General features: G+C 44.6%; 1 protein-coding gene across 1 annotated transcript; it reads left to right on the top strand.

The window, feature by feature from the left end:
- The first annotated feature begins 1,766 nt into the window (after window positions 1–1,766).
- cdc42ep3 (CDC42 effector protein (Rho GTPase binding) 3) lies at window positions 1,767–8,423 on the top strand. The gene is made up of 2 exons (XM_084949158.1): window positions 1,767–2,474; window positions 6,580–8,423. The coding sequence occupies exon 2, from the start codon at window positions 6,804–6,806 to the stop codon at window positions 7,875–7,877; it is 1,074 nt and encodes a 357-aa protein (XP_084805284.1). The 5' UTR covers window positions 1,767–2,474; window positions 6,580–6,803; the 3' UTR covers window positions 7,878–8,423.
- The last annotated feature ends 3,281 nt before the right edge of the window (window positions 8,424–11,704 follow it).

The following is an 11,704-nucleotide window of genomic DNA, read 5'->3' as shown; positions in this document are numbered from 1 at the left end:
TGTTGAACCATCTTACTCCTTGTGAGGTACTACAAGCAGCAGAGCGGCAGATATGTTAATATTCTGTATTCCTCTTTAAACCTTCATTCGGCAGACAAGAACAGGCTTGTTTACCTGACCTACGATCAGTACGTGGTGTGTCCGTTGGAGGAAAGTGACATCAGTGTAACCGTTCGGAGAGGACAGCTAAACACAGACAGAGAAACCAAACAGCTTTCACCTCACAGAGCCTTCTTGTTGAAGAGGCCGAGACACGAGCCAAAGCAGACCGAGGAAAATTAGTCTTGAACTGGAATTTCTTAAAAGCCTAATTCCACCCACAGGGTAACCCAAAACATAACTTGTGATGGAAAAGCAAAAATAAAATGACATGCATCTTCCTGGCAAATGCTGTATACTCAACAGAGCACGCTGTAGAGCACACTGTGTGCTTGTGATGCTGCCACTGGTTTGGAAGAAGACTATTTGAGAAAGGTAGAGGGGTAGAATACAGCGTTATGTTGTGCAGTCTTTCAAGTCTCTTTGACCAATTGTTACAGTATCCTTGGACTATATATGAAAACTATATATTTGGCTACATTTATTTATCTGGTTAGGTTTATTGGTCCTGGTATTAACCATGGTTGCCTGTGTCCCACTGTCATGACTTGCAGGAAGAGGCATTTTAGTACACCGAAGCCTTTGTTGAAGTTTTAATGTCTGTTGTTGAAAAAAAAGTCTTTAGGATGTCTTGCCAGAGGCTGAATTTCCCATCTCTTTGCCAATAAGAAACTTATCTTTTATGGGAAATTACTTACTGTTTCCTTTTTCAGCATGGTTTAATGAGAAGACAGGGTTGTGTGTTCTACTTACAGATCATGTGCAGGCCACACGGATGCCGCGATGACATCACCCTGGGGCGACATGACAGCATGACGCTAACAGGGCTCCATTCACAACTGCGGTTTAACTGGTGCTAAATAACGCCTGTGTAAGTTAAATAGAGGGTGTCTTTCAAACCGTGAGCTGGTCGCAAGCAGACGCAACCCATCTGTATTTAGTCCAGTGTGAGACTTTGCAAAGAAGTATACAAGGCTAGTTATTAAAATGCTCCATCAATCATTTATAATATAGCAGCAGGGAGAAAGCAGATTAAGGAGTAATGAGCTACCCAAGCCAAATTAACCAGGAACCACAAGTGGACTGTTTGCAGAAGGATGTGCTGCTTTATATTCCAGACAAGACTGGAATTGTTTTTTAAGTGCTATGACGAGATTTGAAGACAACATCAGACACACACAAGCACTGTCTGAGCCTTCAGCACCCCTTCCCTCCTCTACCTTCACTCGTTTTTCTTTTGTAATACAAGCAGAGATGCACACCTCTCCACCTCTAAGCTGTGCCAGTTACCAAGGTGATAGGGGTTTTATCCCACACATGAGTAAAACCTAAAAGAAATGGAAGCACAGGCAACAATACCTTGACTTTAGGGCATAATGTTAGAAAATGATCATACACTGCCTCATGTCTCTGTCTATGCACATTTAAAACCTTTGTAGGGAAAAAGAGCTGTCCTTGTGCTTCCTGTAAGTCTGACTGTAAATGTCCCCTGCACGTGCTGCAGTGTTGCAGCACTCTGCAGTAATTAGTTCAGTCACACGGTGTTGCCTCAGCCTGCTGCAATTTTTTTTTTCAAAATGTCTATGCACAACATGAACAATTTTTTTTTAAAAAGGCACTGGAGTGCAGGCTTTCAGCTTGAGAGAAAAAATTGGAGAGTATGGGTGTGCACGTGTCATAGACAGATAAGGTTAGAGAGGCTCTGGAGACAGCCAGCGTGTCTGCCGGCTATGTTAACAGAGGAGTTCTTATCAGATATGGAGAGACAGAAAAGCAGTGAGGGGAACGCAAACTCCCAGCGTATATCACGGAGGACTAATTTAGAAAGGAGACAGCCAGACATCCCCTAAGGAATTTGCTCTTCTCCACGCAGTGCTAATTTTTTTGGGACTGCGAGACCAGAGCTTGCGCTCGCTCAGCGCCGCAACTCCACCAAGAAACAGGAAGCAAGGATGATCCTCAAACACCGCAGAGCAGCCTAAAAAATCCCAGCTCGGGGGAGGAGAGAGGACAGACATGCACAGGTGCTGCTAGAGGGAGAGAGACAGCGAGAGGAGAGAGAGAGAGAGGAAGAAGCAGTGGGAGTCAGGGGAGGAGACTTGACTTGTTTCAGTGAGAAATCGGAGAGCAATTCCAAAACAGCTGTCCGGCAGACGTCCCAGTCGACAGAAGTGCAGCCTCGAGGCAGAGACGTTAGGGCAGTGTCAACAAGCCACAGGAGCAGCACAGCAGCACAGCAGCCGCTGAGCTCTCTCTCACACACACACACACACACACACACATACAAGCACGCATATCAACCAGGAGCTGCAGCTTTCAGGAGAATCGCAGCGACACCAAGGAGACTCCAGATCTCCCCCGACAAAACATCTGAGGTGAGTGACAGAAGGAACTTGTTTCATTTCTCACTCTCTTGCTGTACTGTAATCTGAATTGGAGAACAGTAATGGGATTTTTTTCCTCCTGCTGTCATGTAAGTGAGTCTTTTTGGGTCTGAGTGAGTATCTGTAGCAGAATGAGATATTGCTTGGTAACAGTAAAAGCATGCATGGTAAGTTAAGCATTTGTCTGGCATACATGTAACACAAGAGCTGAACTGTTCAGAGCAACATGATACCCTTGCCGCTTTCCAAGAGAGACATTTTTAGTCCGACTACACGCTTAAGGCATGTTCCTGTGAAACGCAGAGCTGGCTTAGCCCTCATCTGTCTAGGGACGCAGATTCTTGAGGAGGTTTTTATGGTTATATTGAAGAGGAAGGGAAAAAAAACACCTCTTCTTTGCCAGTATGTGTTTATTTTCTCTTCATGTTTCATACTTTTCCTGCTCATCTCTGCCAAGGATAACTCTAGCAAGTGTTGGCCATGCTTGCGGGTGGCACAAGGGGAGTGAAAAAGAGGGGCAGAGCAAATACTCCACCCTGCTATTCAGCCGACTCCCAGCACCACCACCAGGCCCCTCGAAAGTAAGGCCTTTGCCTATAATTGAGGGTGATTTTTGGTGTTTTTTTTTATGTAACAAAGAGTTTGGGCTATTTTGTAAGGCTACCATTACCCTGTGTGGTATGTGCATTTGCTTTTTATAACAGCCCCAAAGTGAGGGTCTTTCTGCTATTCAAAGGCGTAACAGAAGTCAAGGCCATGGTTAGATGTCAGAGGAGTATGTGGAGACTTCAAACTTTCATGAAGTTGCTTTGTAGAGACAGTGGGAGGAACTGAGACCAGCTACAACTGCTAATAGCATGCTTTTATTTTTCAGCAGCACTGATAATATGCCAGCACAGTAATCCCATCACTGGAGGGATATTTTTGGGGATGCCAAGTTTCTATTTTAAAAACAGGTGAAGTCATATACCGGTCATATTTTAAGCAGCTGCACCCGCTTAGTTTTAGAGCACTAAGTGTCATCCCTAAAGTGTCATCAAACTAGCATTTATTTAGGCCACAGTAAAGTTACACAGCCTCTCTAAATATACTGGCCCAGTTATACTGCACGTGACTTTTAGATGTCCAGAAATAACCAGACAAATCACGAGCCGTTAGTTTAATTACCAGATGCCAACCCCATTTTCATCACCTCGCTCCTTCTGCTGCCCCCTTGTTTGTATCTAAGCCTCCGCGCTTGAACTGATGAGGCAAAGCTCTACTTTTAAAGAGGCTGGAGTAGCTCCAGATCACTTCATGCCCAGACAGATAGCTGTTGCTGACCCAATGACACAGTCGTTTTATCCAGCAGCTGAATGACCGGCTGCTGGGCCAAGCTATTCTGAAAGGAAGGTGCCATCGTAGCCTCACTTCCTGGGCAGTGCAAATGCTCTGGTCGGCATTCTGCAGCAGTGGCGCCAGAAGGTTGTCAGACCTCTCAGCACATGCTTGCCTTGCAGCCTGTTTTTGGAGTAGCTCCAAAATGAGGGTGCAAATCTAGACTTGGCTGTGAGATACACTAGAATATACCTGCTCAACTATTAACAGCCTGCAGAGTCACAAATGGATTCATTAGGTTGGGAGCCCATGAGGGTCCATCCTGGAACACCCTGAGGAGCTGCAATTGATTGATTACCACTTGGGCCAACACAAGCTTAGCCTACCATTGCTGTGATTCCCCACATACACACAAATCAATAGTAAATTAGTCAATTTCTCATTAAGTTAACATCCATATAGAGTTTACACTGTAGGCATGCACAGGCAACCAATACTTGAAAGACCAACATGAGGACATTTTTTTCCTCGTACTTTGCTGGTGGCCTTTGAAATTCCAGTCATATTTGCCATATAAGCCAACTGAGCCACCAGCAGGATGACTGATGTGAAGGTCAGACCTTCAGGCTTTCACCGTACCAGCTGACTTCTTACAGGCCACAAGTGTTGACCTTGGCTAGAATGTAAAGCATATGTCTCCTTGTGAGAGTTGCAAGTGTTGATCCGCTCTGTGGCTAGACCGTTTCTGTCCATACTATTGATTTAGGCCGACATCGTCATCTGCTGCAATGCACGGGCTGTCCAGAGAATAGCACAGCCAGGCATTTGGAATAATTTAATCAGAACAGTGCAATAATCAATAAGGATGTACGAGAGGAAGGTTTTCATCCAGGAGTGCAGCTGTGACCTCCTGCTCTTGGGAAGAGCAGTAAAAAAAAAAATGTATAACACATGTGGATGTGCTGTGCACTTGGAGTGAACAGGAAGCCTTTTGGCTTGGTGCTCTATTTGTTCCGCTTCCTACCCGAGCCCAGTTTCCCACTGCAGTGAGCATCAGCTGTCAAGGTCAGAAAGAACAGAGGAGAGATGCTTTAAAAAAAACTGGAAAAAAGAGAAAAGGAAGAAAACAAGATACAGTATGAGAAATGCTTGAGCTAAACAAGTACAGGATTTTGCCATGCTCCCCCTACACTGACACCCCCATTAAATACTGCAGCACATCCTCTACTCCCTCCCCTCTTGTCCTTCCCTTTCTCCCCCTTCACTATTAGCAAACAAACACGCTCTTCGCACACATGGCATGCATTCAAAAATGCTATCTCAGGCACCTCGCGCAAACACTCACTCTCACACCGGCACTCAAATAAGACAAGAACCCTCAGAGAGCAGAGCTGCCATTTAACACACTCACACATGTCATAGCTATGTATAGCTCACCAGTGTTTTGCGGATGATGATAGATATATTTGTCTTCCAATTACAGCTTCTACAGTAAGAAGATTTAATCTTGTACTCCAAATTGTATACGCTTTATTAAAGATGTAGTAGAAAGATTTTGATGCTGCACCAGCTCAGCAAAACAGGTTGGAGACACAAGAAGTCATGGTCAAAACGGGTGATTTCCAGGCTGCAGTTTGGATTCAAATTCACAGCAAGTGTCTGTCTCTCTGGCTGCATGCTGATTTGCCTCCTGAATAATCACAGCCTACTTAAAGTGGCTGTGATAAGGCTGTTGCAGGGTGTCTGTATGCGTCGGTAGCAGCAGGAATGTGGATGTTTTGTCAGTGAGACGTTTCTTTTTTTCTCTCTCTCTCTCTCTTGTTTTAGTGGGGTTGGACTTGACCGCCCAGGCACTTTTGTGCAGCAGTGCTCTCTGTCAGACAGTCACTGCTGACAGACCTCTCATAAGTAAATATGTCTATAAATGGGCAAGCTCTCTTCTCACTGGTGCTCCCTCCCACCCCCCTCATCACCCACGCACCCTTCCTTTATACTCCTTTCCCTTTCTCTTTGGTTCCTGTGTCATTTCAAATGTTCTTTTTACTTACACCAAACTACACGATAGGCAACGTGGTGATATTCTCGAAACGGCGGCATGCAATCAGGCACTTTGTAACCAATCCAAAATCTCTTTAATAGTTTCTACTCAGTCTGATGTGCTGCAACCTAACTGCTATCTCCCACTTATTAATCAGAGCCAACCTCATCAAAGCCAAATCAATTCACAGTGTGCACCATCTTCTTTCTTAACATCCACTTACAGTGTAATCCCTCACTCTCTCCCTCATTCACACAATCCCCCCCTAAACCCCTTCATCGCCCCCCACTCCCTCTTCTGGGTCTCCACCTTCTCCCATCACTCTGTGCGTGTCTGAGCAGTAGCTCACTCCTAAAAAAAGACCATCCGGCTCTTATCCTTCTAAAGCCTTCCTTTGCCTCTTCTCTCTCAATCTGCGGTCCAGCTGTTCCACATTAGCACGTCCAGATCTGCGGAGGCCAAAGCTGGCTCACGTGTGGAAATGCAAATAGAGGAGTAAAAAAGCCTAGAGACCCAGCCCTCCTCTTCTTTGTGCTAGCTTGCTAGATGCAAAGTGCGGATGAGGGTCTTATTTTCTTGTAGTATTTGGTATTAGAGTTTATTTCTGGAACCGGTGTTGACTTCTTTTTCTTGAGTAGAGGTTTTGTATCAGCTGCAGTTCTCATCAAACAACTTCCTTTCATTGCTGAGGTCAAGTTTTAGAAAAATGCTGACGCATTCTGCTTTTGTCTCTGATTTCAGGAAAGCGCCCATTTGACCTTTCTATATTGCTGAACATCACCAGCCCTGCTTGCAAAGCCAGTTGCTGATCAATGCTGCGATCATTTTTGGAGTCCTGTTTGGAGGTGTGCAACTGAGAATGTAACTTGAGCTTCTCCCCTGGAGGAACTGCAACATCGAGAACTTATAGAGGACTTCCAACTGTTCTAACCTGCATATCTGAGATTTCTTCTTTAGAGACAGCCATGCCAGCGAAAGCACCTATATATCTTAAACCCACCAATAATAAGAAGGGAAAAAAATGTCGCCTGAGAGATATTTTGTCACCTGATATGATCAGTCCACCTCTCGGGGATTTTCGTCACACCATCCACATTGGCAAGGGCGGGGAAAGAGATGCCTTTGGAGACATGTCCTTCCTCCAGGGACAGTATGAGCTCCTACCGGGAAAAAGAGACGTCCACCCACAATACAGCGTCCAGAGTGAGTTTCTGCGAGCGAACAGCACAGGCGACGCTTCCTTCGTCGAGACTCCCTCACCAGTACTCAAGAACGCAATCTCCCTCCCAGCTATCGGTGGCTGCCAGGCCCTCACCCTTCCAGTGATCTCTTCTGCCGTGTTCTCCATGCAACCAGAGCCATTGGAGGACATCATGGGACCGGCACCTTCCACAAAACCTGACACAGCTGAAGATGTGGAGATCCTGCAGATGGATGCTCTGTTGCGCTCCATGAACATCTTCAACAATGAGTCCTCATCACCCTCCACAGATTTCCAGTCAAAGCCTGACGTGCTCTTGGATCTGCTTGAGAACACAGATAAGTCCCCTTCTAAGGAGGTTGCCAAAGCTAACAAAATAAACAAGAGTGAAAGCAGATTTGACAATCCATCATCCTATTATATCAATGGTCACAGCAACAGCATCTGTAAAGCTAATGGAAGCTTGAACAGCAACACAAGCAGCTTTGACAGCTTGAGCGGGAAAGGAGACTTCCAGGGCAAGAGCTACGATGGGAGCGGGAGTCTCATCGGCAACGGTAACTGCAACGGTTACGGACACTTTAACGATGACATTACAATTGGTTTTAAGCAGGAGCTTTCCAAGTACAATGGAGAGTGGGTGGACAGGGACAGTGGGGTGGAAGATGGCCGCATTTGTGATTTCGAGTTTGAGTTTACCAAAGAGAAGAGCACATCACAGGATTCCCTAGCCCAAATCACAGGGTCATTCCTCTCCCTCGAACTCGATCTGGGCCCATCCATCCTGGACGATGTGCTCAACATAATGGATAAACCCGCAGCAAAGAGCAGGCCTTGAGCTGCACTGAGTCCCCAAGAGGAGAATGGGAATTATTAAAATATAGCCACGAGGAGAGAAAGACTCATAAAGCAATCAAAATGGTGTCTGGATATATCATTGAGCTGAAAACCAGCTACAATAGACAAAGCTGCTTATGTTTTTATTGTCAAAACATTTAAGTATTCTTAAGTTCTAGCTTCTATGGAGTGTTGAGTCTTCTTCTTTGTTTTGTTTGCCATGCCAGTAGCATGTTTAAGATGCATGTGCTTTTTGAGTTACAGCTAAAACAGCCATTCTGTCTTTGATTTTAAATGACTGTAACAACGCTACATGATAGACTGACGCTCTTATGTTGAAAATATGACAGCTTTTAGGTCCTTTTTTTACACTCACTCTCGATTCTCACACTCTCTAAGAACATACTGCATTTTGTGACTTCAAGTTTGTTAAACAAAGCACAGTTTCGTTTGTCACATAACTCATTTGCCACATTTCAAACAACCAAACACTATGCATATTTGTGTTTTTAAAACTTTAACACAAATAAATTCATTTTCCCCGTAATCTGGCTATCTTTTCTTACAGGGAATGTGTGCAGCAGCAGGAATAAGAGTAGAGTCCAAGATGATTAGATAAGGTACATTTCATGATGTACTGACAAAACCTTTGTATCAAAAAAAAAAAAAAAAACAATTCTAGAAAAATTATATTTCTCATGACATAGTGAGCAAAGACAGCTATGCCCATAAAACAAACAACAATTAAATATGGACTAATTAGAAACCACATGCAGTGCAATTAGATTCAGCATCATTAGGCAAAATTATTTGAGTCTTTATAATTATGACACAAAACACTGAGCTCAGAGGAGTATACATTTACTGGGGCCTTCTATAAATATATAGTTTTATTTTATTACAAGGTAGTTTATCCCCATTGAGTAATGCCTTACTGTAAATTGAAGCTACTGGGTAAATTAAAGACAGGCAGGGCTGCCTCACAGCAAAGAGGTCCTAAGTTCAAATCCAAGCCTTTTATTTTTGGAGTATGCACTTCCACAACCCAAAGACATGGATGGGTTTAGGTTAACTGGTGATTCAGAATTGGTCATAGACGTGAACGTGAGTATGGATGGTTGCAACAGGCTGGTGACCTGTCCGACCCCAGTAGTCTAATATCATTAGACGTTCTTAGAGTATGTGACACATTATAACAGAAAAGAACTGTTGTAATGTGGGTAGATCTGTTGTAGTACAGCTTCTTACATCCTCTTTATCTTAAAATAAAGGTCAACTGATAAATCAAGTCTGAAAATCCAAGAAAAACAGGCAGACTGACTGAACCGAATGGATCTCTCTTCTTGCCTCTTCCATTCCTTACATTCTCCCTCCCTGCCCCGCTGTGGGAGCACTGGTGGGCTTTCATCTGCCCAGGCAGGCGCCTGCTCCATTTGTTTGCGTGAGGATGGGACAGGCAGAGGAGGGGGGTCTTTGAAATTCTTTGCATTCCAGCCAAAGAGCACAAGTGTCCAGGACCAGACATAAATCAGCTGTTCCGAGTAAAAGGGGGGGGGGGTCACTGTCTATCAGCCAGAGTGTACAGAGATATAAGGCTGTGAAACACAGTCGTACAACCTTCAGGCAAACCTTGAGCCAGCAGTGTTGAAGCAACAGCCTGAAAGAACAGGACATCAGTGATTACCTCTCCATGCAGTCCTTTGCAATTACCCATCTGCACTGGCCTCCACAGTTGAATTTGCTGTCTGTACAGGCCCTTGAGTGTAGACAAACAGGTCTAAGTCATAACAAGACCCTATGGAGGGCAGGTTTCCCCCAACACCCACATATCCCCGTGCCATAATATTTTAGAGAAAAACAAGTCCGCCTCAATTTGGTTTGTGTTAGCTCGCTAATTCCATATGCAAATAATTATCTGGCTCCAATTCTGCTTCTGTCATTTACTGAGGCAATGTGGCAAACCGTTCAGAATCCATCAAAGGCCTCAGAATGTCCACAAACAACCGCGACCGGCTCAGCCGAGGCATCCGAAGCCGCTGTGAAACCAGATGTTGTAGGAGACATGAGCATTTCCCCACGCAAGAAAAACCCATGCCATGGCAGATACCCCAACCACTGGAAAATCCCAACGCTAGTGCTGAAGGATTTGCATATACTTAGCTGGAGCACACAACCTCTGAGGATGAGTAATGAAAACCTTAGCTGTCAAGGTAATTGCTATGCTCGTGTCTTCACTGGTCCAACGCTAACTTGATGACAGCCTTCATTTTGACAGGTGTGGACCCCAAGCAGGCTGTTTTTACAAAATAACTTGTAACCACAGCCCTTCAGTGTGTTGTGTAACATATTAGACATATTTCCACGCACATTCCAAAGTTCTCTCATAAAAAAATGCCAGGAAATACCAGCATTTGATGAAATCCAACACAAATACTCAACATATGTTACACTCTGTTTATTGCTGAGAGTTCAGCACCCTACACGAGATGAACATTTCTTTAGCTCACCACCTGGGGCTCTGCCTTTAAAGTTAGACAGGCTTTGTGTCATGTGAGATTGATTTTATGTCATTTCAGAGCCTGAATAATAGTTACTGCATTTCAAGTATACAACTAGATCAGGAGTCTCTTGTGTCTTGTTTCTGGGCTTAAAGGTCTCCTGGGGCCTGAGGGCAGATGAGAAAAAAGCAGGGAGGGAAGGTGGAAGTAGTCCTGGTGGACTGTTTCTCATTACCACAAGGCCAAGGTGGAGGGTTGACCTGAAGAAACCTCAACTCCAACTGCCTCTGATATTCCGTGATAACACCACACAGATGCTACGCAGCAGCACAATCAGGCAGCTCATTGTGCGACACCCACAGATGTAGTACAATATTCCACTTGTTTCGCTAGCAAGCCACTGCTTAGCATATCTTGATATCGTGTTTTTGTTTCAGTTAGTCAGACTCTCTCTTGGGCTTGATTCACAGCAATGTTCATTTTGTAAAACCTCCATACAAACATTTTTGTTCAGGCAAAACAGTGTTACAGGGAACGGAGGAGCAAATTAGCGATGTTTGCCGAGATTGGGAGGGCACGGGTGTAGCCACCTGCTGCCTTGTAATTTCCCCAACCGCTTGGTGTCTCGACAAAAACAGAAACTAACTCTGATGCTGTGCTCTTGTAGAACGGTACACGACACAAGAAAGAAAAACAGGGCATATTCAGGAAATATACTTTGACTGAGTCTGCTGGGGCAAATATCGTCATATAAAAAGCAAGAAAAGCTTTTTTCCTCCAAACACCTAGCCTTACATTGCGTTTCTCCACAGCAATCCCGGGGATCCGACTTCTTAGTTTCCCGGGCTAAGGTGAAGCTGTCATTTCCTAGATGAACAGGCTTTGGCCCAGAGGCCACCAGTGCCAAAGAAAGCACAGCTAAGACCAAGCAAAATTTTCCACCCTACCTCTATAACAGAGCTGTATAATGCACGCACTGTCTTCTGAACATAGAGGTGTCCCTCATAGTCGGACTTGAGCTGCGTTCAGGCAGATGAGAGCGGAAAGTTAAATAAGATGTTTCCCTGTTCACGGTCCCTGGGGACATATGAGATGCAAGCATCAGGATAAAGCTTCTTATGTCTTCACCTGCTGTAACTGTCCTACAGCAGAGCCCAAACTCAAACAAAGTACATTTCATGCAGCCCAGAGTCTGGGCAGGATAAAATATCTGAGTTATGAGCACAGCTTCTCACAGAAATATTATTGTTAAATATTTCTTTTGCTTGCTGGAGAGATATCATTCAATGTTGATACACACTGTACATGTTCCAAAGCTGACTGCCATGAT

Source organism: Perissodus microlepis, chromosome 13 (genome assembly GCF_051167445.1).
Source record: "Perissodus microlepis isolate ML-2025 ecotype Zambia chromosome 13, ASM5116744v1, whole genome shotgun sequence".
NCBI classification, from domain to species: domain Eukaryota; kingdom Metazoa; phylum Chordata; class Actinopteri; order Cichliformes; family Cichlidae; genus Perissodus; species Perissodus microlepis.
The sequence above is the reverse complement of the archived record's forward strand: the minus strand, read 5'-3'. Positions and strand labels throughout refer to the sequence as shown.

Coding starts and splice junctions, on each gene's coding strand:
- cdc42ep3 (XM_084949158.1), top strand. CDS start 6,804: ATGCCAGCGAAAGCACCTATATATCTTAAACCCACCAATAATAAGAAG.